This window comes from Phacochoerus africanus, chromosome 8 (assembly GCF_016906955.1).
Source record: "Phacochoerus africanus isolate WHEZ1 chromosome 8, ROS_Pafr_v1, whole genome shotgun sequence".
Lineage (NCBI taxonomy): Eukaryota > Metazoa > Chordata > Mammalia > Artiodactyla > Suidae > Phacochoerus > Phacochoerus africanus.
This window is the reverse complement of record NC_062551.1, coordinates 58822589-58849372: the sequence shown is the minus strand read 5'-3', so window position 1 is coordinate 58849372 and position 26784 is coordinate 58822589. Positions and strand designations below refer to the sequence as shown.

The 26784-nt window shown below is 48.5% G+C and overlaps 2 protein-coding genes across 2 annotated transcripts in view; one reads left to right on the top strand and one right to left on the bottom strand.

The window, feature by feature from the left end:
* The window catches only part of NLRP7 (NLR family pyrin domain containing 7), a 37749-nt gene extending 34197 nt beyond the window's left edge, over positions 1-3552 (top strand). The window contains exon 9 of the mRNA XM_047791381.1: positions 3023-3552. Coding sequence (XP_047647337.1) covers positions 3023-3323 — 301 coding nt within the window. The 3' untranslated portion in view covers positions 3324-3552. The remainder of the gene's footprint in view (positions 1-3022) is intronic.
* A 12952-nt stretch (positions 3553-16504) lies between these two features.
* On the bottom strand, positions 16505-23472 carry LOC125132776 (natural cytotoxicity triggering receptor 1-like). Its single transcript, XM_047790479.1, has 7 exons — positions 23261-23472; positions 23146-23181; positions 22683-22967; positions 19900-20178; positions 19549-19599; positions 17563-17610; positions 16505-17442 (listed from the first exon to the last, which is right to left on the bottom strand). The coding sequence occupies exons 1-7, from the start codon at positions 23295-23297 to the stop codon at positions 17252-17254; spliced, it is 927 nt and encodes a 308-aa protein (XP_047646435.1). The 5' UTR covers positions 23298-23472; the 3' UTR covers positions 16505-17251.
* Positions 23473-26784: the final 3312 nt, after the last annotated feature.

Genomic DNA, 26784 nt, shown 5'->3' with positions numbered 1-26784 from the left:
GGATGGCCTCCAGTGAAGGAGACGTCAGAGGCACACTGCTTCTGCTGGGATCCAGTGATCAGGACGCGGTGGGCCTGCCCCATTTCGTTTCCCTGCCCCACCCAGGAAATGCAGCGGGGTACCACCCCCCTAGGATATGCAGTGGCCCCAACAGGAGGGAGAGCCGTGTATCACGTCTCTCTCCCAAGTCTGTCAAATGCATCTCATTGATGCAACCTCCTTTGCGACTAGAACCCTAATGGAAAGCGAATCTGGGTTATACAAGTGTAAATAGTTGTTCAGCCTTGAGCAAAATGAACACTAGGCTATGTGGTGGTTTCGTTTTATATCTGGGCATCCTGGCTGAATCTGGGAGCTTACGTTTTTGATGATGGAGCTTCCCTTGGAGAAACTGATTCTTGGTGGTGGTGGAGGCAGACATCAGAATTTTTAAGGATATTCCAGTTGATTCTAACATTCAGTCACATCAGAGCTCCTTTGACATAGAGGGTGGAGAGGAAAATCCATGGTCTCCACAGATGGAAATTCATCTTTCTCGCACTGAACAAGGGCCCAGCACCATAGCAGAGGCATCAAGTACTGGCTTTGGACATTGGGGTGTGTTTCAGATTCCGTTGGATACTAATTAGCTGTTACTTCTGACTCCTAACTTTCTCCTTACGGAATGGACAGTTCTTTTGCATGACCCTCCTGTTCATAGGACAGTTAATGCGTGTGATGAGTTACTTTGTCAATTGGACGGCCTCCCTCATTGGACACATTTTTATGTAACAAGCTTGTGAATCTGTGTGGGCTACCACATCCCAGACCGCTATCTGTGCCGGAGTTTCCTTCCTGTGTCACTTCGTCTGATGTGTCTCTGCCCGCTCAGCTAGCTTCTCAGTTCCCAGAACCCACCCTTTCCCCCCATAGCAAGGTCTTTGGTCTCATTTGTGATTTTTAAAAATGTTTTGACAGACCCTGAAATTTGTAGGGCTCTCTGCCGGTGCTCATGTTGGTTGGGTTGTTTGCAGGGAGGACAAACGAGCTCTGATGGTTGCGAGACCTTCTGACGATGCTGTTGCAGTAGGATCTCGTCTCTGTAACAAATACCCACTTGAGTATGGTACTGTTCTGCCCAGTCACTGGAAATAGACGATTTATAGACACTTAGTTAAAATTTTTTAGTTTTATGAAAGCAGGTGCAGTGTTGTCGGTTTCAGCTCTAGAGCCGAGTGACCCTGTCATGCGTGTAAATGCACACACCTTCTTTTTCTCGTGCTGTCTTCCATCCTGTCCTGTCCCAAGATACCGGATATAGTTCTCTGTGCTGCATGGGAGGACCTCACTGCTTGTCCACTCCAAGTGTAATACTTGGCATCTCCTCACCCCAAACCCCAGTCCGTCCCACTCTCTCCCTGACCCCAGCCCCAGCCACTGCACGTCTATTCTCCGTGTCTCTGCTCTGTTCCTTTTTTGTAGAAATAAGCAAAATAAATCAGAAAGAGACAGATACCGTAGGATAACACTCACACGTGGAATCTGAAATAGGGCAGAAATAACGATCCTAACGACACTGATGGACGTGAATTTCCCTCAGCGCCACCTAAAATGAACCATTGTGTATTAAATGGTAATACCCGGTGGCGCTGAGTATTCGCACCATGTCGAGTCACCATGGCCACTCTCTAGTTCTAGAACTTCTTCATCTCAAGGTAAACGCTCTACCCACGTAGCCGTCAGTTTCCTTCTCCTCAGCTGCTGGCCACCCCCTTTGTTTCTGTTCTAAAGACTTACTATTGGGTATATTTACATGTGACCTTGTGTGTTGGGCTTAGCACTGTTTCCAAAGTTTATCTACATGGTTGTGTGTGTACGTGCTTCGTTCCTTATATGGCTAAGCAGTGCCCCGTTGGGTGGATACACAGGCTTGTCCATCCATTTACCAGTTAAGCGTCCTGCAGAGAAGCGTCAGATCAGCTTTGCGCCTCTCTAGTGCCTACCTGAGTGCGAGGGCAGCCCAGGGATGGTTGGAGATGCCGCGTAGAGTTAGATGGGCAGATGGTGCAGTGGTCAAGGCCACGTGGCTCGGGTGTCAGTCTGGCTTGAGTTGGCGCACGAGGCTGTGTATAAGCTGGGCATAAACTGTATCTGCCCTGGATAGCGCCTCTCTCCATCCTTAATGGGTAAGAACATCTGTTAGTCCAGCAGGAGATGTGGGAAAAGGAGGCGTGGAGGCGGAGGCAGTGGAATCTGTGACTGAGTTTAACTTCACGCGCTGGAAGGTCTAAAGAAAACCTTCCTGGCGTCCTGTTCGCTGGCTCTCGGGCTTCTGACCCTTGTTCCTTCCATCTTTCCCCACCTCACGCGAGAGCAGCTCTGAGGCACCTCTGGGCCGATTCCTGCCTGACCAGCCTCGCCGCCAGGGCTCTCCACGGAGTTAGCGCCTGTCACAGGGATGATGGTGTCGGCTCTGAACTCGTCTGCGGGTTTGGGTTCTTGGTGTCCGGACGTTGGTTCTCAGCACATCGCCCCGAGGGGTCCTTGCCCTTGGAAGCCTCGGCACTTGTCTTTCAAAAAGACTCAAAAAAGCTCCTCGTACCACTGTGGCTAAACTAGCAAGGTTTTTGTAATAGCCTGCAAGACGCTTTGGGATCCTATGACGAGCCGCTCTTTGTACGTTCCCTCTAGCCTGGCACTGCAGCTTCACTTATGTCCTCCCCCCCGCCCCCGTTGTCATAACGGTTCACTCTGGACTTCTTTTTTTTTTCTCCTGTCGTCTTTCCAGTGGGGAATTCATGGCCATCACAAATCTACCTAATTCTTCTGTCCTCTTCATCCGACTCCTCTTGGCCTCCTTCTAATACCACGTGCCCCTGTCTTCAGTTGAGCATGTGCTGATGGTGCTAGAACAAGCTCTGGGGAGAAAATCACTTTCAGTCCTTGACCACTCAGTCCCCAGTAAGTAAGAGGATGCCTGGCAACACCGGGTCTCCATCAGAACTCGCGTCCCAAACAGGTGGGTTTCTGTTCTTTCTCCCAGGCTCTGGGGCTGTTCCATCACCCCTTTTAGTTGTCAGGACCTTGCGTCTGCTCTGCTCAGCAACCAGAGCCTGGAGACCCTGGACCTGGGCCAGAACATCCTGGGGCAGAGCGGCATCACGGCGCTCTTGGAGGCGTTAAAACAAAAGCACGGCCCCTTAAAGACACTCAGGTTGAAGGCGGATGAGTCCACAGAGATCCAGAGGATGGCGGAGGCTGTGCGGGAAGACAATCCGCAGCTGACCATTGAGTGGAACCACGCCGGCACCCGGAGGTCCTCGTGCTGTGACTTCCTCTCCTGAAACGCCCCGAGATCATGTTCCCGCACGTCCCAAAGGGGGTGACGGGAGAGCACTAGGACGTCTCGGCAACGAAGACCAGGCTGTCAGGCAGCAAACACTGGATCAAAGTGTGGAACCGAGCACTGGTTTTCACTGTCTGGGTTTCTGGTAAATTCTGCACAAGTCCCACTTGGTGTGGCAGAGTTCTCTCTCACATCCATGCAAAGATAATAAAAGGCAGAGCACTTGGTTTGATGGCGTCCTTATGAATATGCCCAAGAGCTAACTTCGAGTCCATGGATCTGGGAAAAGATGCTACAAAGTCAGTAGATGATGGGTTTCTCTAGTCTTTCTGTTCTAGTGCAGATACGTCATGTCCAATGGTAATAGTTGGCCAGTGCATGTCCATGATCAGTGTGGGTTTTGGTTTTCTGCATCCGTCGTATGACAGTGTAACCCTAAGAGTGGGCACACTTTTTCTGTAAAGGGCCAGCTAATGGATATTTGAGGTGTTGCCAGCTACGTGGTCTCTGTCACAACTACTCAACTCTGCCAAGAGCATGTGAGACAGCCGCAAACAGCACATGCGAGAGTGGGCAGGGCTGCGTTCCAGCAAACGGTTAGAAAAGCGGGCAACAGGCCGGATGGGGCCCATGGTCCTGGTTTGCCACTTCCTGCTCTAAACCATCCTGTTGGAGTTCCAGTGCAAAAGAATCCAACTAGCATCCATGAGGACGCAGGTTCGATCCCTGGCCTCGCTCAGTGGGTTAAGGATCGGGTATTGCTGTGGTTGTGTAGGTCGCAGATGAGGCTCAGATCTCGTGGTGCTTTGGGCGCTCCGATTCAACCCCTAGCCTGGGAACCTCCATATGGCATGGGTGCCGCCCTCAAAAGACAAAACAAAGAAAAAACCCTAACCTGTTACTGATGAAGCACAAACCTGACCACATCCCTCTTGGCTTTAAACTTGGAGTGATGGTGTGTGTGTGTGTGTGTGTGTGTGTGTGTGAGTGAGTGAGATCCACAGCATTGGAGAAGAGGGCTTTTCTGTTACCTACAACTGATTGCTGGTCATGCATAGAAAAGGCAGGAAAGCCCCTTCAGAACTTGCTTTAAAAACAAAAACAAACAAAAAAATCACCACTTTGTGCTAATTTCTAGGCGCTGACAAAAGTGAGTGATCTCCTTATTTCTTCCACCCAAACTTCAGAAATAGATGATGAGATTTTAAGTGGTCCTTAGCCTGGGAGCGTCATAGGCTACACATGTGTCCCTAAAAAAGCATAAATAAATAGAGTGGGGGGGAGGTCGTGATTGCCAGTGTCTGGGTCAGACTCTCTGCTGGGTGTCTTAAATAGGTTCTTTTTTTTAAAATTTTTTTTCTGCTCTACAGCATGGGACCAAATTACACATACATGTATACATTCTTTTTCCTCCCATAGTTGTGTTGCGATGTAAGTATCTAGACATAGTTCTCAGTGCTACCCAGCAGGATCTCACTGTAAATCCATTCCAAGAGCAATCGTTTGTATCCATCAACCCCAAGCTCCCCATCCCTCCCACTCCCCCCCTCTCCCCCTGGGCAGTTAACTATGTTCTGATTGATAGCTTGGGGAATATCAGTCCCCACTCGAATACCTCGTCATGGTTTGGTTTATCAGTCAGGAGACATAGTGAGGGGACTGAGTACCCTCCGTGACGGAATCTCAAAGACTGAAACTGGAAACACGTCTTCAGATTGTAAAGCCTGTGGCTGGTCTCACAGCTCACATTGTGCAGAAGTTCTTAAAAAGTCCTAGGCGATTGGGGGTAAAACCACCTACAGTTTAGATCCGTGGTTCTCAGCAGGGACGATTTTTACCACCCAAGAGACATTGGGTGGTGCTTGCAGGTATTATTGTCACCGCTAGGGGGCGCTCTTGACATCCCATGGGTGGAGACCAGCAATGCGGCTAAACACCCTGCAATGCCCAGGACGGCCTTTGATAGACAAAAAAATGATTCTACTCAAAATTTCAGTGGTGCTGAAATGGAGAAACTTGACAGCCTAGCTCTTCATTGCTGTAGAATAAGCGCGGTCCTTACCTGAGCACGCTTTTGCCCCGAGTCTACTAACGTCTGGAGACTTAGGAAATCATGGCATAATACACCTATCAATGCTAACAATTTAAATCATCTTAAAGCATACAATTCAGTGGGAGTTGATACATTCACCACGCTGCGAAACCATCCCTTCTGTCTAGTTTCGGAACTCTTGTTTTTTTTTTTTTTTTCTGTCTTTTTGCCATTTCTTGGGCTGCTCCTGCAGCATATGGAGGTTCCCAGGCTAGGAGTCTAATCGGAGCTGTAGCCACCAGCCTGCGCCAGAGCCACAGCAACGTGGGCTCTGAGCTGCGTCTGCGACCCACACCGCAGCTCACGGCAACGCTGGATCCTTAACGCCAGGGATTGAACCCTCAACCTCATATGGCTCCTAGTCGGATTCACTAACCACTGTGCCACGACGGGAGCTCCCCGGAACTCTTTTGTCACCATCAGTTGACTTTGTTTCCACAGATTTGACGACTTTGGATTTTCCCCGTCCCAGTTGGTTGTGCTACCAGCTTCTAGGGGGCAGAGACATCCTACAATGCCCACAACAGCCCCCACAACCCAGAATCCTCTCATCGTCCTGAGGTTGATAGCCCCATGGCAAACGGAGATGGTGTGATGTCTTCAGGATCTTGCCCCCTCCCGTAGGCCCCCCTGCTCCGCAGGGTAAAAGATCCAGGAGGGGTAGCTTATTTTTTCTTGTCTTTTTCTTTGGGAGAGCAGGTGTAAGAACCTCAGCCTCAAGGCGTCAAGCGAGCTTCCCTTTCCGCATCTTGTTCCTCTCCCTGACCTCCTGTCATAGCTCTTCATCATATGATGACCTCTGATCATAGCTCCCATCATAGCTCTGTCCCTTCACAGCTCAGCTCTGTGGGGCCAGAGGCCCTGAGTGCTTGCAGAATCTGGTTTCCTGTGCTTGCCGTCCTGCTGAGCCTTAGTGAGTCCCTCAGAGAAGATTTTGGGGAGGGGGGCACCAACGCCTCGAAGTGGAGGCCAACTCTTGACTTTTGGGCTGATCTGATCAGGGCTGTGTGATACAGAAGAGCCAGGCACGGGTGGGTGCGTCCTTCCCACAAGCTCACGGTTGTTCATCCCTCTTCTCGTTTTGTGCAAGGGAAGGCAGATTCGGGGTGATGAGGTCACTTCTGCCAAAGTCTCAGTAGGAAGGACGGCAGGGAGAGCTGATTTCAGAGGGAGTCGGGATTTGGTCTTTCGTGCTAGTTGCCCGACCTTCTCTTTCAGCAACTCCGATTCATGATTCTAAAGCAGGAGTCTGTGGTCACCCCTGGCTCCGTCCTCTGGAAGTGGAACGTGCTCTCTAGACCGAGAGGGTGTCAGGAGCAGAACATTCCATCATGGAACAAGGGGGAGAACCTGTGTCCAGAGCCCGGGTCCATGCACGTCTCAGAGATGGATGCAGAGAGAGCAGGGAGATACCATTCTTTCTACAGAGAGAGAGGACCCTGGGCAGAGCTCAGGGACCCAGGGGAGCCATCGGTGACCAGTGAGTAAGACCCTCCAGGGCCGCTTTGGTCAGGGTAAGGCTGGGGTCTGGTGTCCCAGAAGATCCACCCCCAACTTCCCATCCCACGTCCCAGTCCGTCCGGGGCTCACACAGACACTCACACAGACCGTGTCTGCTTCCTGTTCTGGGAGGCAGGCTAACCTCCCAGCTCTCTCTCTAGCCTGGTGGCTCTCAAGGGCGCTGACCTTCCCTCTCCTCCCTCCCCACGTCAGGAGGCATTTCGGGTTGTCACAGCTAGGAGACGGAGTGTCACTGGTGTCTGGCGGGCAGAGTCGAGAGCTGCTGCTAAACGTTGTGCCCTGCGCAGTACAGCACCCCACCCCCATGCAACCACGAATGCTCTGGCCCCAAATGTCAACAGCGCCAGGTGTGAGAAACCCTGACCTAGATGGTTATTGGCCCGAAAATAATAACCACCTTTGAAAACACCCAATTTGGGGGGAAAGGCCTGGTCACAGGTCTGGGGCAATTGGCCAAACTCTGGATCAAACACTGCTGTGTTTTAGGGGACTGGCCATAGGTTCCATGTCAGTGAGAAGAGATGAAGCACCGCTGGAAAACATGGATAGACGGAGATGCTTTGCAAAGAAAAGCCTTACTCAGAGGTTTTCCCTTTGGCCCTGCTGATCTCTTTATGCTCTTTCCAGCTCGGTTTCCTCTTGATCGCTCTCCTCCACTTGTGCTGGGCATTTTGCTACTTCCCTGCCTTGGGCCTGGGACCTGCTGTTCTTTTCCGCCTTGTGGGCGAGTGTTTTTGGAGCGTTGCAGCATCTCACGTGGCTGCCCATTCTCAGTACCATCAACAGGCCCTTGCCGAGCTGCCCACTGGATGGCTCTCAGTGAGGTCCCTCCCCCATCACACTCACCTCGTCCAGCATCCCATTTATATCCTTCCAAGCTAGGGGTTCTTAATACTGGGGTTCTTGGAGTTCCCGTCGTGGCTCAGTGGTTAACCAATCCAACTAGGAACCATGGGGTTGCGGGTTCAGTCCCTGGCTTTGCTCAGTGGGTTAAGGATCTGGCGTTGCTGTGAGCTGTGGTGTGGGTCGCAGACGCGGCTTGGATCCCGTGTTGCTGTGGCTCTGGTGTAGGTGGGTGGCTATAGCTCCGATTCAACCCTTAGCCTGGGAACTACCATATGTCGTGAGAGCGGCTCAAGAAATGGCAAAAAGACAAAACAAAAAACAGGGGTTCTTAATTTTGTCCCCAAGGGGCTGTTTGGCAATGTCCAGAGAGCATTTTGGTTGTCACCTGCTGGGTGGGTGCTTCTGGCCTCTAATGTGTCGAGGCCAAGGATGCTGCTCAACTCCCTGCAATGCTCAGGGTCCTTGCCGTGGGCTGATTTTGGCTCCTTCAAAGGTACATGTTGAAGTCCGGACCCCCCGGGAGAAATGGAAGCCATGGCGTTAAATGAGGTCAGCCCAGACTTGTGTCCAGAGAAGTGCCGGTCGGCCGTAGACCCTCCCAGCTCTGGCACTCGAGAGCCCCAGGGCCTGGCTCGGAGTCCTGCATGAGAGAGGACGTGGTCACAGACCACTGACAGAGGAACCCGATGAGATAAGGGCTGAGACGTGTCCACTGAGAGTTCCAGGAAGCCCATCAGTGTTTGTTATAAAAACAGCTTCAGCTTCAGAGGAAGTAGGAGGTGAGAAACCAGGTTCCAGAGCAGACTCTGCCAGGGTGGGTGGTATCTCCGGGCCATTGATGGCCACATCCGGGGACCACTACTAGTGGAAGGACATGGGCCGCCTTCTGCCTGATCGTATCTGTGTTCTGAAGCTTTAGCTCCTGTTTCTAACCCAGAGTTAGAAAAACTCTGGGTACAGGTGTGGTGATGTTGTAACTGGGAGCCCAGACAAATCCTTGGCAGTTCATCACGAACACCTCCATTCCCAAGAGGACGCTCCTGTTCCCTTCTTTCGGCAAGTGGAAGGCGAAACAGAAGGGCCACAGCTTGTGTCGGGAACAGAGGTTTTAGGGGAGCTGGGATTTGGTCCTTCCCCCGCCCTCCTGACTTCTCAGGGCATCCGTTGCGTGAGACGGGATGAGGGCAACAGGCAGGGAGGCCGACGGGAGGGCCCGCCTCAGAGTCATTCCCTGGGGACGCGGGAGACCGTGGGGGCAGACGGCAGCAGGAGAGGCTGGGCCGAGGCGGAGGGAGGAGATGCTCTCTCAACCCTCAAGCCTCCCCTCCCCCGACAGCCCCGAGGTCTGGATGCTGTAGCATCCACCTGCAGAACATCCCCGAGCACGTGAGCTCTTTGAGAAAGGGAGGTGGGCCAAACCCATGCTGTGGTGTAGGATGATGCAAGCCTGCTTAGAAAATAGATGTGTTTGTGTGTGTGTAAGATAGTTATATAATACATAAGTGGGAGTTCCCATCGTGGCTCAGTGGTTAATGAATCCAACTAGGAACCATGAGGTTTTGGGTTCGATCCCTGGCCTTGCTCAGTGGATTAAGGATCTGGCGTTGGTGTGGCTGTGGTGTAGGCCGGCAGTGGTAGTTCCCAGCCTGGGAACCTCCATATGCCTCGGGTGCAGCCCTAGAAAAGACAAAAGATATGTGTCTATATACATACAACATAACATAGAATAATACATGCATGTATGTATTTCAGCCATGAGAAGGAAGGAAGTGTTGGCATTTATAACAACTAAGAGGGACCTCGTGGGTGTTAGGCTGAGATGAGTCAGAGAAAGATAAATGCTAGATGACACCACTTAGAAGTCAAATCTAAAAAAGTGAAACTCATAGAAACAGAGAGTAGAATGGTGGTTCCCAAAGCCTCGGGCGGGGGACCTGGGAAGATGATTTTAAGGGTACAAACTTGGAACGAGTAGACACGTCCCGGAGATCTGAGGCACAGTGTGCGGTTATAGATAAACAGTATCATGTGAAAACCATCCAACTTGCTCAGGGACCAGATCTTCATTATTCCAACCACACACAAAAAGAAATGGTAACTCGGTGATGCGATAGCAGGATTAGCTCACCCTGCAGTGGCAGTCGCTTTATAATAGAGAAATACCTCAAATCAGTGCCGTGTGCATCTACACAATGTGAGCTGTCCATTGTATTTCAATTAAAAAAACCACTTTTGGAGTTCCCGTCGTGGCGCAGTGGTTAACGACTAGGAGCCACGAGGTTGTGGGTTCCATCCCTGGCCTTGCTCAGTGGGTTAAGGATCCAGCGTGGCTGTGGCTGTGGCTGTGGTGCAGGCCGGCAGCAACAGCTCTAATTAGATCCCTAGCCTGGGAACCTCCATATGCTGTGGGTGCGGCCCTAGAAAAGACAAAAACCAAAACCCAAACCAAAAAAACCCACTTTTCAGTTTGGGACAAAAGACTCTCTCTGGTGTCTCTGCGGCTGCCCCAGCCGTATCTTGTTCTTATATCTATCATGGCTCATCTGTAGTAGGAATGAGGGGGAAAAAATGAGCCTATCCAGTTACCTAGTTTCCAGACTCAAAAAGAGTTCTTGTTGACTCTGTCACCTCCTCACTCATCATTTCTAAGCAGTAAGATGAAGTATGGCTGCTGCGCCTGACGTGTGACAGAGGTGTCCGTCATCTCTGAGTGGTTGTCGGCTTTCATCTGGAATGATGTTGGAGCCTCGCTTGATACGCTCTTTCTCGTTTTTTAAGTATATTTTTTGTATTCGCGTATAGCTGATGGACAGCGTTGTGTCCATTTCTGCTGGAAATGAACTTAGCGGAAGAGGAATACAAAGGAATTTTCTAACTGGGACAATGAGTAGCTATAAAAAAATCGTAGCAGTTAGCTCCCTCAAGAGTCATTCCCCTTGAGTTCCCATTGTGGCTCAGGAGGTTAAGAACCTGACACAGTCTCCATGAGAAGGTGGGTTTGATCCCTGGCCTCATTCAGTGGGTTAAAGATTGGGTGTTGCCACAAGCTGCAGCGGAGGTCACAGATGTGGCATAGGCTGGCGACTGCAGCACCTATTCGACCCCTAGCCTGGGGACTTCCCAGATGCTGCAGGTAAGGCCCTAAAAAAAAAAAAGAAAAAAAGAAAAAAGAAAAAAATTCCCCATAATATCGCTTCTAAGAAAAGGATTCCTCCATCGTCACTCCTATTCATGACTCTACTGGAGGTTCTAGCCAGGTCATTAAACAGGTAAAAAAAAAAAAAAATTTTTTTTTTGAAAAGAAATCTAAAAATCTTTGAATCTAAAAAAGACGTGAAATACGGAGTTTGTCGTGGCTCAGTGGTAATGAATCTGACCAGCATCCATGAGGACGTAGGCTTGTTGTTTGTTTGTTTGTTTGTTTGTTTTTTGTCTTTTTGCTATTTCTTTGGCCGCTCCCGCGGCATATGGAGGTTCCCAGGCTAGGGGTTGAATCGGAGCTGTAGCTGCCGGCCTACACCAGAGCCGCAGCAATGTGGGATCCGAGCCGCATCTGCAACCTACACCACAGCTCACGGCAACACCAGATTGTTAACCAACTGAGCAAGGGCAGGGACTGAACCCGAAACCTCCTGGTTCTTGGTCAGATTCGTTAACCACTGCGCCACGACGGGAACTCCTGTTTTGTTTGTTTTTTTTTTTTTTTTTTTGCAAGAAAGAAAGAGTTTATTTTAGACATAACTCGAGGTCACAGAGTTACATTACATTTTGATTTTCAGGTTCTTAATGTTTAATCAAGTATTTGAATGTTGGAAGTTCCTAGATATGAGGTTGGTAAATCCTAAGATAAAAATGTGGGAGAAGCCATTCATTTTATTTACCCAGTGCTCTTCGAGAAGAATGTTTTGATTGCATGTTTGTATTGCTAGAGAAATTTCTAGACTCAACAAAATCTCCACAGACCATTTCCTTAAATGAAATAACTTCTCTTGGCTGTATTTTTATGTGGCCTTGATGTGCACTGCCTCTTTCTTGCATCAGGCGTCCTAGGGATTTTGGGCTGATGAGCTCATAAGGTTCCAGTCATGTATACATGATGAACTGGAGAAGGAATACTGTTGGTCTCTCTTAAAATAGAAGGTGGACTTTCTCATGGGAAAAATGCTTTACCTGAGAGGTACAGTTTCATGTTGGACACCCTACCTTCTAAACGTTACTTTCATGCTGTAGTGAATTCAGGAGGACACCCTGCCCGTTCCTCTGAATGACTCAGGATGTAATGCCTGCGCAGATTAGAGGTCCAGTTTGACTAATGGGCCTCATTCTTCCTTGTAAGGTTTTATGCATTTCATCACGTTCACCCTGTGGGACACAGCACAGACTGCAGAACGTATATGTTCTAGAAATGGCACATGTAAAACCTCGATTCAGGAGTCAGAGGTCTCATTCTAATTGGGTGCTTTGGCCTGCGATTTAGCCACTAATAATGCTAAATTACAATGTCATGTAGGTACTAGTACAGAGAGGTTGAATGTTAAAAAAAAAAAAACATAAAACCCTCGACAGCGTTATGAAATTGTTTCAAGTAAAGAATATTGCTGCGAACTTTTAGATTAGAAACAGGAACCATAAACCAAGTGGCAAAAGAAGCTCATTTGCAATAATATATCTATTTCCTGATATATTGATTATTTTGATTTTTAAATGGCTGGAAATCCATATTTTTAATTATGCAATGAATTTGTTACGTTTATGGTTGTACAGTGATTGATCATCACAATCCAATTTTACAGGATTTCCATCCTGCAACCCCGGCACATCCCCCCACACCCCAACCTGTCTCCTTTGGAAACCATGAGTTTCTCAAAGTCTGTGAGTCAGCATCTGGTCTGCAAAGAAGTTCATTGTGTCCTTTTTTTCAGATTCCACGTGTCAGTGAAAGCATTTGATGTTGGTATCTCATTGTCTGAATGATTTTACTTAGCATGATAATTTCTAGATCCACTCATGTTGCTAAAACTGCTGGTATTTCGTTCCTTTTAATGGCTGAGTAATACTCCATTGTGTATATGTAGAGGACGTAGGTTTGATCCCTGGCCTTCCTCACTGGGTTAAGGATTCGGTGTTGCCGTGAGCTGTGGTGTAGGTTGCAGACACGGCTCGGATCTGGCGTTGCTGTGGCTGTGGTGTAGGCCAGCAGCTACGGCTCCGATTCTACCCCTAGCCTGGGAACCTCCATATCTCTCAAGTGCAGCCCTAAAAAGACAACAAAACAACAACATAAAAATAATGTGAAATAATCTAAAAATTAAGTGAATTTTGCAAGATGTGTTCAATATACAAACTCAATTTTATTCTTGTAATACTAGCAACCAACAAAAGCAATAAAATTATTTGAAGTATGAAAGCATTACAAAATGAAAGTCATATAAGTCGGCATCAATCTGCAGGTGATTGCACCTAGTGGGTATAGGTGGTGGGTATCTAACAAAAGACGCATATTTTCTCCACAGAAGACTAGGAGATGTCACTTATATAAATTTTTGAATGTGAAGTTAAATGGTGAAATACACCACATTTGTGGCTTGAAACTTCCATTGATAGATTGAAGAGATGGTTCTCCCTAAACTGATCTGCAGCTTCAACACAATCTTACGGGAAAGTAGCACTCATTAAGCGAATAAAATATTATATGAGCTAATAAAATAATCGTAATATTACATAGAGGAAATAGGATACAAAAAGAAAATTTAGGGGTGGATCTGAGTGGAATTTTCCATACAGTTCTGCATTAATTTAGCAGATATTACAATAAACAAAGTGCAATTACTATTTATATTAAATAGGTTGCAAATATATCTCAGAACACTTTTTAATGAAAGAAACTATGTTATGAGATGAACTCATTTATATGACGTTAAATTAGTCAAAAATATATGCATTGTGGGAGTTCCCTTTGTGGCTCAGTGGTTAATGAGCCCGACTAGGATCCATGAGGACGTGGGTTCCATTGCCGGCCTCACTCAGTGGGTTAAGGATCTGGTGTTGCCATGAGCTGTGATGTAGGTCACAGATGCAGCTCGGACCCCATATTGCTGTAGCTGTGGTGTAGGCTGGCAGCTGTAGCTCTGATTCAACCCCTAACCTGGGAACCTCCATATGCCATGGGTGCGGCCCTAAAAAGCAAAAAAAAAAAAAAAACAAAAAAAAAACAAAAGCAAAACCCAAACCAAAACAAACAAAATATATATATGCACTGCATAAAAAGAATCCCTTTTTTGTACTATTCAAACACATAGTGGTGGTTGAAAATAATGAACTGTAGAATGGATCCCAGGATTTAATGCAAATTACCAGGCAGCTATTTTGTGAAAACAGACCCCCTAAAGTGAATATTGAAATCCAAAGCATGCAGAATAATCAAGGCAATCTCGATAACTAAGAACAGAGCTAAAGAGTAAGTTACCAAGTCTCAAGACCATGTACCCGTTCCCCAGTAGCTGGCTGTCCTTCTGCGTTACAGGATTTGTTACGGGACCCACATCTTCCTTCCTACCTCTCACTGCAACCAGAAGGATCTTTATCCAGGACACAGTTCATCATAACACAACTGCGACCAAAATGCCTCACGAGCTCCCTTTGTCTTGAGGGTGAAATTTATTCATGCAGCATCCGTGGCCGTGCGTGATCATCCCCTGCATGTGCCCAGCATCTTCCAGCGCCACCTTTTCTCTCACACTCAAAGCTCTGGCCGTATGGAATGTTTTCAGCCTCTGTTGTGCATCTGAGCCTTCGCACAAATGAGCACCCCCACATCGTCCCCTTTCCTGACCTCTGCAGCACCCCCCCCATGTCTGTTTAATGAAATCTTTCACAGGAAGAGGCTGTAAAGTCATCCTGTATTTTCCTCCTCACAGGATGTATCCTCTTTTATTTTCTCCCTTCTTTAGGGTCGCTGCTCCTGGACAGTAAACCTTGTTATGCTGGGGATGAGGTTCCCCTTGGTGTGTTAAGCTTTCGTCAGTGCCTGGCATGTGGTAGGCTCTTGTACCAGAGATCGGAACCGCTTATTCCCACCCGATACATCACTTCTCACGTCACTGGGGACGGAAGTACCCATGTTTAGCTTGCCACAGAGCCCCTTGGGGTAAAGGCCACGTTTTTCGTTCTCCCTTGCCTCTGGGTGGGGCAGGCTCTTCAGTTCTGACCATTGGGAAGAGATGGAAGTGGTTTTGAGTGTTTCCAAGAAAGCATCCTAACAGTTGACCTGTATTCTATCTCCCTTCCTTCTCTTCCTTGCCCCCCACCTCCTTCCTCCCTCTCTTCTTTCTCCCCATGCTTCGTTTTTCTGTCTGGACTATCAGCCATGTTCAATATTTCAAAAAAGAGTGATGCGGGTGTGAGGGCGAGCTGGCTGTGACATCTGTCACCCCATTGATGGTCAGCGTGGACTCGGCTGATCTGGATGGCTGGGTGGGTGTCCCCTTCCTCCCTCCCCGCTCCATGTGCATCCCTCCCGAAGCTGTGCTCGGTAGAGCAGGACCACTGTGCCCGATAGAGGAGGGCCGTTCTTCGGTCAGGGGTGTACAAGTAGTGGTGCTCCCTGGATGGAACCTCCAGACAAGCTCCCGAAAAGAGGAATGCAACACTTCATCATTTCACTTGGACTGCTGAGACCCTTCCATTCCCTGGAGGACACTCCTTTGCCCGGCTCAAGCCCCTGCATCTCTATCTTGAGTCCTAATTTTTTTTTTTTTGTCTTTTTAGGGCTGCACCCATGGCATATGGACGTTCCCAGACTAGGCATCGAATTGGAGCTGCAGCTGCCAACCTACACCACAGCCACCGCCACGCAGGATCCGAGCCACGTCTGTGACTACACCACAGCTCACAGCAGTGCCAGCTCTTTCGGCCACTGAACGGGGCCAGGGATCGGACCCACATCCTCATGGATGCTAGTGGGGTTTGTTACTGCTGAGCCTGAATGTGAACTCCAACCCCTAAAATATTTCTACCCGATCGGCTTTTTTCCCCTTGAGACTCTTGGTTTCTTGCCATGAACTGGAAGCTGCAAAATGCGGAATGACATAGATTCCCTCCAGCCAAGTCCGTCTCATCTTGAGATGAGACGACTATAAATCAATATAAACTAAGAAGTTCTCATGCATGAGAACACTGGCAGATGAAGGCTGGAAAGGAAGAGATTCGGTACTGGGGCCCCTGGTCATGAGGCAGTAATTGGCACGATCTCGAATTGCCTGTCGTGCTGGGACCAGGAATGGTCGCCACACATTGAGCCACTGTTCTACGTCAGAGCTCGTGCTGGTTTCCTGATAATTCTTTGTGGGTGTGTGTTATTGTTACTCACACAATTTTAAAAATTAAAGTCTAGTTGATTTCCAGTGTTTGGATATTCTCGATCTCATTAAATCTTCAAGGTATCCTTTCGAGGTTGGAATTCCTATTTTCTGATACTAAACAGAAAACTCAGATTTATAGAACGAATTTGACGGGGGTGAGGTGTCCCAATGTTGAGAGGAGGTGGAGGCCCACACAATGGATGTATTCTTGGGTTGATCAGGGAGAAACTCTCTGAAAGGAGAGGATTTCTGGGGCCCGCACAACCTTTCAGGGGTCGTGCTCGGAGTCACGTTTGCATCGCCACTTACCCAACATCACGAGCTGAGGACTCTTAGTCGTGGGAACAACGAACACAGCCGTTAAATCTGACATACATTTAATTCACATGAGGTCACAGTAGATACAGGACAGCGGGCCGGGGGGCAGTATTGGGGTTCAGGTGCTGCTGTGGAGAAATTGCAGGTGCTCAGGGAGTATAGAGGTAGTATCTTAAGTCAGGCGGGAGGATGTGGGAAGTTTCCTTGGAGGATGTTTCTTCTGAGAGACCCAAAGAATAAGGCAAAGTGTGGATAAAGAGGTGAAGAATATGGAATCCTACAAAGGCCAAGGACAGAGGGAATCGGGGCACGGTTGCCATCCAGCCGGACACGTTTCCGTCGCTGTGCTGTTCATTTATAGTCTGCATTTCCATTGGCTGGTTTTTGCCTCTCTGCCTCCTGTGCCTTTTGATAAATGCCAGTTTCTGGACCAGTTATTACATATGTGGAATGGCAGAGGCAGAGAAGAGAGAGAGATAAAGACAGAACCAGGAAGGCAGACATCCCACTGCCATGCTGTTCAAGAAGACGTTCTCGGAACGATGGGCGCAGTGGAGATTGCGGTGGGCAGGAAGCAGTCCTAACCATACTTAGAGCTGGGAAGGGACAATGGGATTTGTCTGCAGAAAAAAATCTAGCGTCTTCATCCCCCATCCTGCCAGAGTCCACGCAGTTCCCTTTCACTTTGCTGCCATGCGACCCCCTCCTCCGTGGGTACAACCCAGAGCTCCCCACAGCCCAAGGTGGGGACCAGCATCCGAGCTCCCTGTGGCCCCCCGCACGTCTTGGTCATTTCTCCAGGGGGCTCTGTGTTCTGGGCCTTCTCCTGCATCCCCTACTTGAAGCCCCGTGGGTTCTGTCTTGCCGTCTCTTCCTGTGGAGGCAGTCTTCAATCAGGAGCCCCACGAGGGCCACCAGGACCAGGAAAGCGATGCCCATGCGAAGGAGGTTCTGGCCAGTGTGATCCCAGAGGTCAGGCTCTGGGGTCAGAAGAGCAGAGTGGTCACTCGCAGGAACCTCCCAAGACCACTCCCGGCCTCTCTTCCTCTTCTGTCCCAGACACTCCTTCCCTGCGTGCCCACCGCCAGTGGCTCGCTTACCTTTCTGGATCCGGGTGTCTACGGTTAACATGTAGGGGTCCCAGCCGTCTGCAGGTGATAAGGAAAGTGAGGAAGAGAGAAAGACAGTGTCGGCCTCTTCTATCCCTGTCTCTCCCACCCTTGGACACACTCCATGCCGTGCTGTAGCTTTTTGCCCCCCCCCCCCCCCCCCGCCACATTCCAGGTCTCAGTGACTTCATCTGGCAGGTAGAATGAGAGTCCAAAGACATACCAAGGGGAGTTCCTGTCATGGCGCAGTGGTTAACGAATCCGACTAGGAACCATAAGGTTGCGGGTTTGATTCCTGGCCTTGCTCAGTGGGTTAAGGATCTGGCGTTGCTGTGAGCTGTGGTGTAGGTCGCAGACATGGCTCGGATCCCCCACTGCTGTGGCTGTGGTGTAGGCTGGTGGCTACAGCTCCAATTAGACCCCTAGCCTGGGAACATCCGTATGCCACGGGAGCAGCCCTAGGAAAGACAAAACAAAACAAAAGACAAACCAGGGGAAGGATTCAGCTCTAGGACTAATAAGTGTGTGTCTCCAGGCGTATCTTCTATTTTTAAGGCATTCCTTTTTTATTAAAATTGAGGTACAGTTGATTTGCAATGTTGTGCTAATTTCTGCTGTGCAGCAGAGCGATTCAGTTATATATGTGTGTGTGTATATATATATATATTCTTTTTCGTATTCTTTTCTCTTCCGCCTCATCACAGGCCATCGGGTCGCGTTCCCTGTGCTACACAGCAGGACCTTGTCCTTTGTCCATCCTGTGTGTAAGAGTTCGGATCTGCTCCCCCAAACCCCCAATCTCCCCACCTCATCTCCCTTGGCAACCGCAGATCTATTTTCTGTGTCAGCAAGTCTGTTTCTGTGTCACAGGTAGGTCCCTTTGTGTCCTGTTTTAGCTTAAGCGCCTATGGTCGATTAATCTATGACAAAGGAGACAACACATAGGGGAGCAGAGATAGTCTCTTCCTAAGTTTAATTTTTAAAGTATGGCTGATGTACTGTGTTGTGGCCGTTTACGCTGTAGAGCGTGGCGACCCAGTCATACATATATGTATTCTTTTTCTCATATGATTTTCCATCAAATTCTATCACAGGTGATTGGGTAGAGTTCCCTGTGCTGTACAGCAGGACCTCACTGCTTATCTGTCCTACATGGAATCGTTTGCATCTATCAACCCCAAACTCCCCGTCCATCCCCCCTCTCCCTCCCCCTTGGCAGCCACACATCTGTTCTCTGTGCCTGAGTCTGTTTGGTAGATGGGTTCATTTGTGTCGTGTTGTAGCCTCCACATGCCAGTGATGTCCGGCCTATCTCTGCCTGAGCCTGCTTCCTCGGTCCCTCCGTCGCTCTCCTTTCTTATTCCTCGCAGAGCATTCCGAGTATCACCAACCTTCCCCAAGACCCCAAGTGAGCTGGCCCAGCCCCCCATCTCCCCCCATCCCCCTCATCCCCCCCATCCCCCTCATCCCCCCTGACACCATTTCCAGCCCCACTGGCCTCCTTTCTTCTTTTGTCTCCCTGCCCATCTTTATGCCATCCTTATGGCTGCTCTCTCTCTCTCTCTGGAAAGTTCTTTCTAACCGACAGCTACAGGACTAACACCGCAGCTCTTTCAGGGCTTGGCTTGGTGCCTCCGTCTCCATGAGACCGATTCAGCCAGCTCTCCTGAGTGGTGCTTCCTGCCCTCCTCCCAGTCCCCTCACTCCATTTGTCCTACTTTTCTCTTCTTCCGCACCGTCATCTCCTCCCCACATGTCCCGTCATGGGTTTATGGATCCTGACTCTGACTCGCGGTCTGCCTTCTCCTGCGAGAATGCAAATGCCACCCAAAAAGGGCTGTCTGTCTGGTTGGCGGATGGACCTATAGTTCATGGCAGGTGCTGTGCATTCAGGGGATGTTTTGAATGGACACCCGCTTTTGCCTGCTGTGGGAGGCACTGACTCCTTGCCCAAGTTTAGAAGTACCTGTTACTCACCAGGATAAGAGGTGTGCTCTGTGGGTGCAAAGGTGGTGTCCTCGCCACCTCCTGGCAGTGGAGACAAGCAAAAAAAAAAATAAAAAAAAATAAAAAAAAATAAAAAAAATAGAGGGCTCTGGGTTTCCTCTGGTCTTCCCACTGGTTCCCTCTGCCCCCTATCCCTCTGGCAACCTTCCTCATGAACTATCAGCTGCGCCTCTAGAAAGTGGCTGTGGAAGAAGGTGTGGTGGAAATAACCGATCTGCCTCTTCCCACCCTCCCCTTCGCTGCCTCCCTCCTTCCTGTCCGGGGTTCACCGTGGGATCCAGACAGGAGAAAGAGCGGGTGGCAGCAGGGGGGTGTCCTCACCTTTGACCAGGAGCTTCACAGGCTCACTGGGGAAAGACCATGCGTGCTTGTTGTAGGAGCCAAAACATCTGTATGTCCCTCCGTGAGCCCTGGTCACCGGGCCCATGGGGAACTCCGCCTGCATAGTCCCGTATCCGTGCTGCGGGCGGCTGGACCTCCCCTCCTTGAGCAGGAAGAACATGCTTGTTGCTGTCTCTAGACGGCAGGAGAAGGTCACGTTCTCTCCTGAGGTCACCTCGGGTCTGGGTTGAACAGAGAGGGCGGGTGTGTCGTACAGCCCTGCGAGAGGAGGCGGCTGGTAGGTAAGGAGCCTCTCGATCCTGCTTTCCTCGCTCCCACCCCTCTGCTCCTTAGGACCGGGCTCTTGCTCCCCAGAACCTCAGCCTCTTCCTCTAGTTCCTGAATTTGTCTCGGTTGGTCTTTGAAACATCCTCTCTGATCTCTCCCTTCGGGGCTGCTCCCCTAGCTTCCAGGGGCGTTAATACGAATCTCTCTCTGGGAATTGCCCCGCATCTGTGGTCCTCCCAGTTTGATCCTTGGGACCAGCATTATCTAGAGGCTTGTTAAGAATGCAAATTTCCAGGCTCTACCCCAGACCTATTGCATCAGGAACTTAGGAGAGGGCCAGCTGTCTGCGTTTGAAAGCAGTCTTAGTTTTAGCTTTGGTAAAATGTATATAAATTTGCCCTCTTGACTTTTTTTTTTCTTTAGCCTTTTTTTTTTTTTTGTATTTTTTGCCATTTATTGGGCCGCTCTCGCGGCATATGGAGTTCCCAGGCTAGGGGTCTAATTGGAGCTGTAGCCGCCAGCCTGCACCAGAGCCACAGCAACGCGGGATCCGAGCCGAGTCTGCGACCTACACCACAGCTCACGGCAACGCCGGATCGTTAACCCACTGAGCAAGGCCAGAGATCGAACCCGCAACCTCATGGTTCCTAGTCGGATTTGTTAACCACTGTGCCATGATGGGAACTCCGACTTTTTATTTTTAAAATGAAATTTTATGTGTTATATGTTTCTCTGACCCTCCCCATTCTTCCTGCTACTGTATGAAGTAGATGATTAGTGAGAACCTCCTGTAATACAGAGGAAAATCTACTTATTGGTTTGTAGTAACTTAGATGGGAAAAAAGAATGGGTATATTTGTATGTATGACTGCCTCACTTTGCTGGTACACCTGACACAAAAACCACATTGTAAGTCAACTATAATAAAATTAAACTTAAAAAATAAAAGTGGCATATCAAAAATGAAGAAAAAACTATTGGGGTATAGTTGAGTTACAATGTTGTATTAGTTTCAGCTGTGTAGCATCGTGGTTCTGTTATATATATACATGTGTCCATCCTGACTTTTTTTTTCTTTTTTTTTTTTTTGGCTTTTTAGGGCTGTATCCATGGCACATGGAGACTCCCAGGCTAGGGGTTGAATTGGAGCTACAGCCACCGGCCTGCGCCACAACCACAGCCGTGCATGATCTGAGCCCCGTGTGTGACCGACACCACAGCTCACGGCAACGCCAGACCTTAACCCACTGAGCTCGAGGCCAGGGATCGGACCCCTGTCCTCACGGATGCCATTCGGGTTTGTTAACCACTGCGCCACGACGGGAACTCCCCTCTGACTGTTTTAATTGCGTAGTTCCCTCGCAGTGAGTGCATCCACGTCATTGTACAATTATCGCCATTCATCTCCAGGACTTTCTTCTGTCTTGCAACACCGAAACTCCTCCTTAAACTCGAGCTTTTCGTCCCCCTCCCCCAGCCTCTGACGACCACTGTCCTCTTTTCTGCCTCTGCACCCGACTGCTTAGATGCCCTGGTGAGGCGGGTGCACCCTGGCGCTTACTGCTCCTTTGGGGACAGGCTTATTTCACTCGTATAATGTGCTCGGGGCGCATCCTTTTTTTTAATAGCATGTGAGAATTTTCTTCCTTTTTAAGGTTGAATAAAATTCAGTTGTATGAATAGACCCCATTTTCTGCTTCCATTCACTCATGGGTGGACAGCTGTTTCTATTTTTTTCGGCCATTATGAATAGTGCTTCCATGAACATGGGTTAACTTAAGTCATCTGTGCGTCGTCTAAGTCCTCCAGGCGATTCTGGTATTTGCTTACTTTGAGAAGCACATTCCTCACTCAAGGCAGTCATCTGACTCAAGGTCACCTGGCCTCCCACTCACCTTAACCCCGCTTACGTTGTCTTTTTCTGTACCTCACGTCCTCTCTCACTGATCTGAGTTTCCTGACTTGGACTCACGGTCTGTTTTCTGCGACAACACAAGCAAGTACTACACAAGCAAAGACGTTTGTCCCCAGGAGTGGTTCTCGTCCGGTCACTGGCTGATGCCGAGGGGTCCAGCGCCCCCAACTGCATTTAAAGACCACTCGGAAGGGCCCTCCCAGGTCTGGAGTTCCGTGGTTTCTCGGATGAGGCCCCTGGGGAAACTGCCTCCCAGTCCATCCCCACCTTCTGCCCAGCCTGGGTCCCTCACTCTTCCCACGTGTTTTTGAGGCTACTCCACTGTCATCCCCTCTGTGCCAAACACCCATCTCAGAGTCTCTTTTCTGAAGAACCTAAGACAAATCTGCCTCTAGGACATAGAGACAACTTCTCTAAAGAGAATCCCTGTAAGCAGCAGTCTGCTCCCTCTGTTACCTCCAAGACAGGGACCAGTACCCGAGGGAGGCTTGGGAGACACAGGAGAGGAGGAGCAACGGATAACCCTCCCCAGGATTCAGGCCGAGAGCGTGACTCTGCAGCTGTAGAGTGGGACTGTCACCTGTGACCACCAGATCCAGAGGGTCGCTGGGCTGGGACCAGCGCTCCCCGCTTCGGTAGAGGCACTGGTACTGCCCTGCGGTGTTGGAGCTCATGGCCTGGACGGAGAACTTGGCCCGGTTCACGCTTCCAGGTGACTTCGGTCTGTCTAAGGCAGAAAGGCCCCCCTCGAAGAGCAGCTGGTACTCAACAGCCTGGTGGGGTCCCTGACACCAGATGACCGCTGGGTGTCCCTTGGGAATCATGAAACTGGGTTTGGCCCAGATGACAGGTTTGGAGAGGGTCTCTGGAAAGCAATCACAGGCTGCGGTTCCACATAAAGTCCCCCCCCCCACCCCGCTTTCCCCCTAGCTGCTGGCTTCAGGCCCTCCGAGCCATGGAAAGCCCCTGCCCTCGCCACCAGCGGCTCTCAGGTGGATACTTAGCTGGAACCCAGCCTCTGGGGCTTTGAAGGAGAGACTCACGCTGCTGTGTGCCGGTGCTCTGGCTCAGACACAGCCCTGGAAAACAGGAACGATGTGTGCGTTGCCCCTCCTGCACCAGACCCCCAAACTCCACCTCTGCCACGCAGAAACTCACCACCAAGGAAGAGAAGGGCCGCAGGTGCCGATGGCATAGCTCACGGTCTGCCGGGCTGGTGTGGAGCAGCTAGGCGAAGACTAAGGCCCGCAGGCCGGGGAGATGCAGAGGATGTGGTGAGTGAGAGCGGGCACCAATCACCATGGGCCTTCCTCACTGACTTTCTTACGAGAGGGTTCAGCGTCTCCCTCCACCTCTGGCCATTGGGTGTAAGGGAAGGACCCAGTCCCCCTGACACATCAGATGGTGTCTGTGGTTTCTGACCCGAACCTCTCACGATTGTCTGCCCCAACTGAAACTCACTTCTGGGTCAATTTTTTTTTTTTTCTTTTTGGCCCGTGCCCAGGGCATGCGGAAGTTCCTGGGCCGGAGGTGGAATCCATCCTGGAGCTGTGACCTACATCATAGCTGTAGCAGCGCTGGATCCTTAACCCACCGCAATGGGCTGGAGTCAGACGCATGCCTCCAAAGAGAGAAACTGGATCATTAACCCACATGACATAGTGCGTCAACTTCTAAATTGTGAAATACGGGGATTATGCCCAGGGATGGTGTGGGGCAGGGTACAGAGCAAAAACCTTGGAATCATTAAAAAAAATATGTATTTAACTTTGACTCCCTTGTGTACAGCATTCACATTTTTGGATGTTTGCTGATCTTGTCAGAATGTAATGATACCACTGTTTTCTTCAAATATTTGTTACAATGTTTTAATAAAGTGCTATTGTTTTTAAGGAAAATGTATTTTATTTCTTACATAATGACATTCCTTTAGTGGGTTATAAAGCAGAAATTAAATATTAAGTTCTATATGTCCATTGTTCTTTTTAAAAACCATCTAATTTTTTTTTGGTCTTTTATGGCTGCGTCCACGGTGTATGGGGGTTCCCAGGCTAGGGGTTGAATCGCAGCTACAGCTGCCAGCCTAGTACCACAGTACTGCCAGATCTGAACTGTGTCTGCACCACACCACAGCTCAGGGCCATGCCAGATCGTTAACCCACTAAGTGAGGCCAGGGATCGAACCTGCGTCCTCATGGAGCCTAGTCAGATGCATTTCTGCTGAGCCACAATAGGAACTGAAAAATGGTCTAAATTTTTAAATCAATTAATTACCTAATTGAAGTAGAGTTGATTTGCAGTATTGGGTGTACAGCGTAGTGATTTGGTGTTTTTGCAGATTATCCTTCATTATATGCTATTACGAGCTAATGGCTGTCTTTCCCCGTGCCGTCTCATATGTTGGTTGTTCATCTATTTTATACACATGAGTTTGTCTCTCTTAATCCCATCCCCCTAATTGGTTCCTCCTCCCTCCCCTCTCCCCTGTGGTGACTACACGTTCACTTTCTGCATCTCTGAGTCTGTTTTACATGCGCATTCACTTGTGTTCTTTTTGAGAGTGTGTGTATAAGGGATATCATACGCTCTGTGTCTTTCTCTGCTGCATTTCACGAAGTATAATATTCTCTAGGTTTATCTATGTTGCTACAAATGGAAGAATTTCATAATTTTTATGGTTAAGTAATATTCCCGTGTGTGTGCGTGTGTGTATATATATATGTATGTATATGACATCTCACTCCAGTCATCTGTTGACAGACACTTGGGTTGCTTCTGAGTCCTGGGTATCGTGAATAGTGCTGCTCTGAACATGAGGATGCATCTATCTTTTTGAATTAGTGCTTTCATTTGTTCCAGATACATACTCAGGTGTGGAACTGCTGCATCATAGAGTAGTTTTATTTTTAATTTTTTTTTCTTTTGTCTTTTTAGGGCTGCACCTGAGGCATATAGAGGTTCCCAGGCTAGGAGTCTAATCAGAGCTGTAGCCACTGGCCTACACCACAGCCACAGCAATGCCAGATCTGAGCCGCAGCTGTGACCTACACCACAGCTCACGGCAATGCTGAGTCCTTAACCCACTGAGTGAGGCCAGGGATCAAACCTGCAACCTCATGGTTTCCTAGTCGGATTCATTTCCACTGTGCCATGATGGGAACTCCTATTTTTAATTTTTTGAGGAACCTCCATGCCATTTTCCATAGTGGCTGTGCCAATTTGCATTCCCACTAACAGTGTATGAGGGTTCCCCTTTCTCCATAAACTCTCCAGCACTTGTAATTTGCAGACTTTGCGATGATAGTCATTCCGACAGGTGTGAGGGGACATCTCAGTGTTGTTTTGATTTGCATTTCTCTAAAATTAGAGATGTGGAGCATTTTCTAGGATGCCTGTTAGTCATCCGTTTGTCTTCTTTGGAAAAATGTCTATACAGGTCTTCTGTCTATTTTTTTGATGGGTCGTTTCTTGTTTGTAGTAAGTTGTATGAATTGTTTATATGTTTTGGATATTAACCCCATCAGTCACATCACTTGCAAATATTTTCTCCCATTCTGGAGTTGCCATTTTGTTTGGTCCATAGTTTTAAGTTGTACAAAAACTTTTGTTTTAATTAGATGCCATTTGTTTATTTTTGCTTTTAGTTATTTTGCTTTAGGAGACAGCCACAAAAATACTGCTATGATTTATGTCAGAGAGTGTTCTGCCTTTGTTCCCTTGCAGGACTTTTATGGTTTCCAGTCTTACATTTAAATCTTTAAACCACTTTGAGTGTATTTTTCTCTGTGGGGTGAGGGAATGTTCTAAATCATTGTTGTACGTGTGGGTGTCCAGTTTTTGCAGCACCACATGTTGAAGAGACGGTCTTTCCTCCATTGTATACTCTTGCCTCCTTTGATGTGAGTTAAATGTGTGTGGGTTTATGTATGGGCTCTCTATTCCGTTCCGTTGATCTGTAGGTCTGTTTTTGTGCCAGTAACATGCAGTTTTGATTCCAGTAGCTTTGTAGTATAGTTTGAAGTCTGGAAGTGTAGCAGCTCTGGCTTTGCTCTTTTTCCTCAAGGTTGCTCTGGCAATTCAGGTCTCCTGTGGCTCCATATGAGTTTTAGGATTATTTGCTTTAGTTCTGTGACAAATGCCATGAGTATTGCAATAGGGATTGCTTTAAATCTCTAGGTTGCTTTGGATAGTATGGTCATTTTAAGAATATAAATTTTTCTGATCCAAGAGCATGGGTTCTCTTTCCATTTCATTGTGTTATCTTTAATTTCTTTTGTCAGCGTCTCATGGTTTTCTGAGTATAAGTTTTTTTACTTACTTGGTTAGATTTATTCATAGGCATTTTACACTTTCTGATGCAATTATAAAAGGGATCGTTTTCTTAATTTCTCCCACTGATAGCTTATTGTTAGTGTATAGAAATGCAACAGATTTCATATATTAACTTTGTGTCCTACAACCATTAGAACTAATCAATTAATAAAGCATTCATTTATTAGTTCTAATAGTTTTATGGTGGATTCTTTATGGTTTTTTTTACCTTTTATTTTGTTTTTTTTCTACTGCACAGCATGATGACCCAAGAAAACTAAATAAAAGAAGTCCGAATTGGAAAAAAAAGTAAAAAATGATGACCAATGGTTTTTTCTTTTTTTTTTTGTCTTTTGTCCTTTTAGGGCCGC

Bases quoted from the DNA above. Each gene is read 5' to 3' on its own strand.
- LOC125132776 (XM_047790479.1), bottom strand. From the start codon at position 23,297: ATGCCATCGGCACCTGCGGCCCTTCTCTTCCTTGGTG. The intron at 19,600-19,899 runs GTGAGGACACCC...CTCCACTGCCAG, and splicing joins TGTGAAGCTCCTGGTCAAAG to GAGGTGGCGAGGACACCACC. The intron at 17,443-17,562 runs GTAAGCGAGCCA...TTCTGACCCCAG, and splicing joins AGACACCCGGATCCAGAAAG to AGCCTGACCTCTGGGATCAC.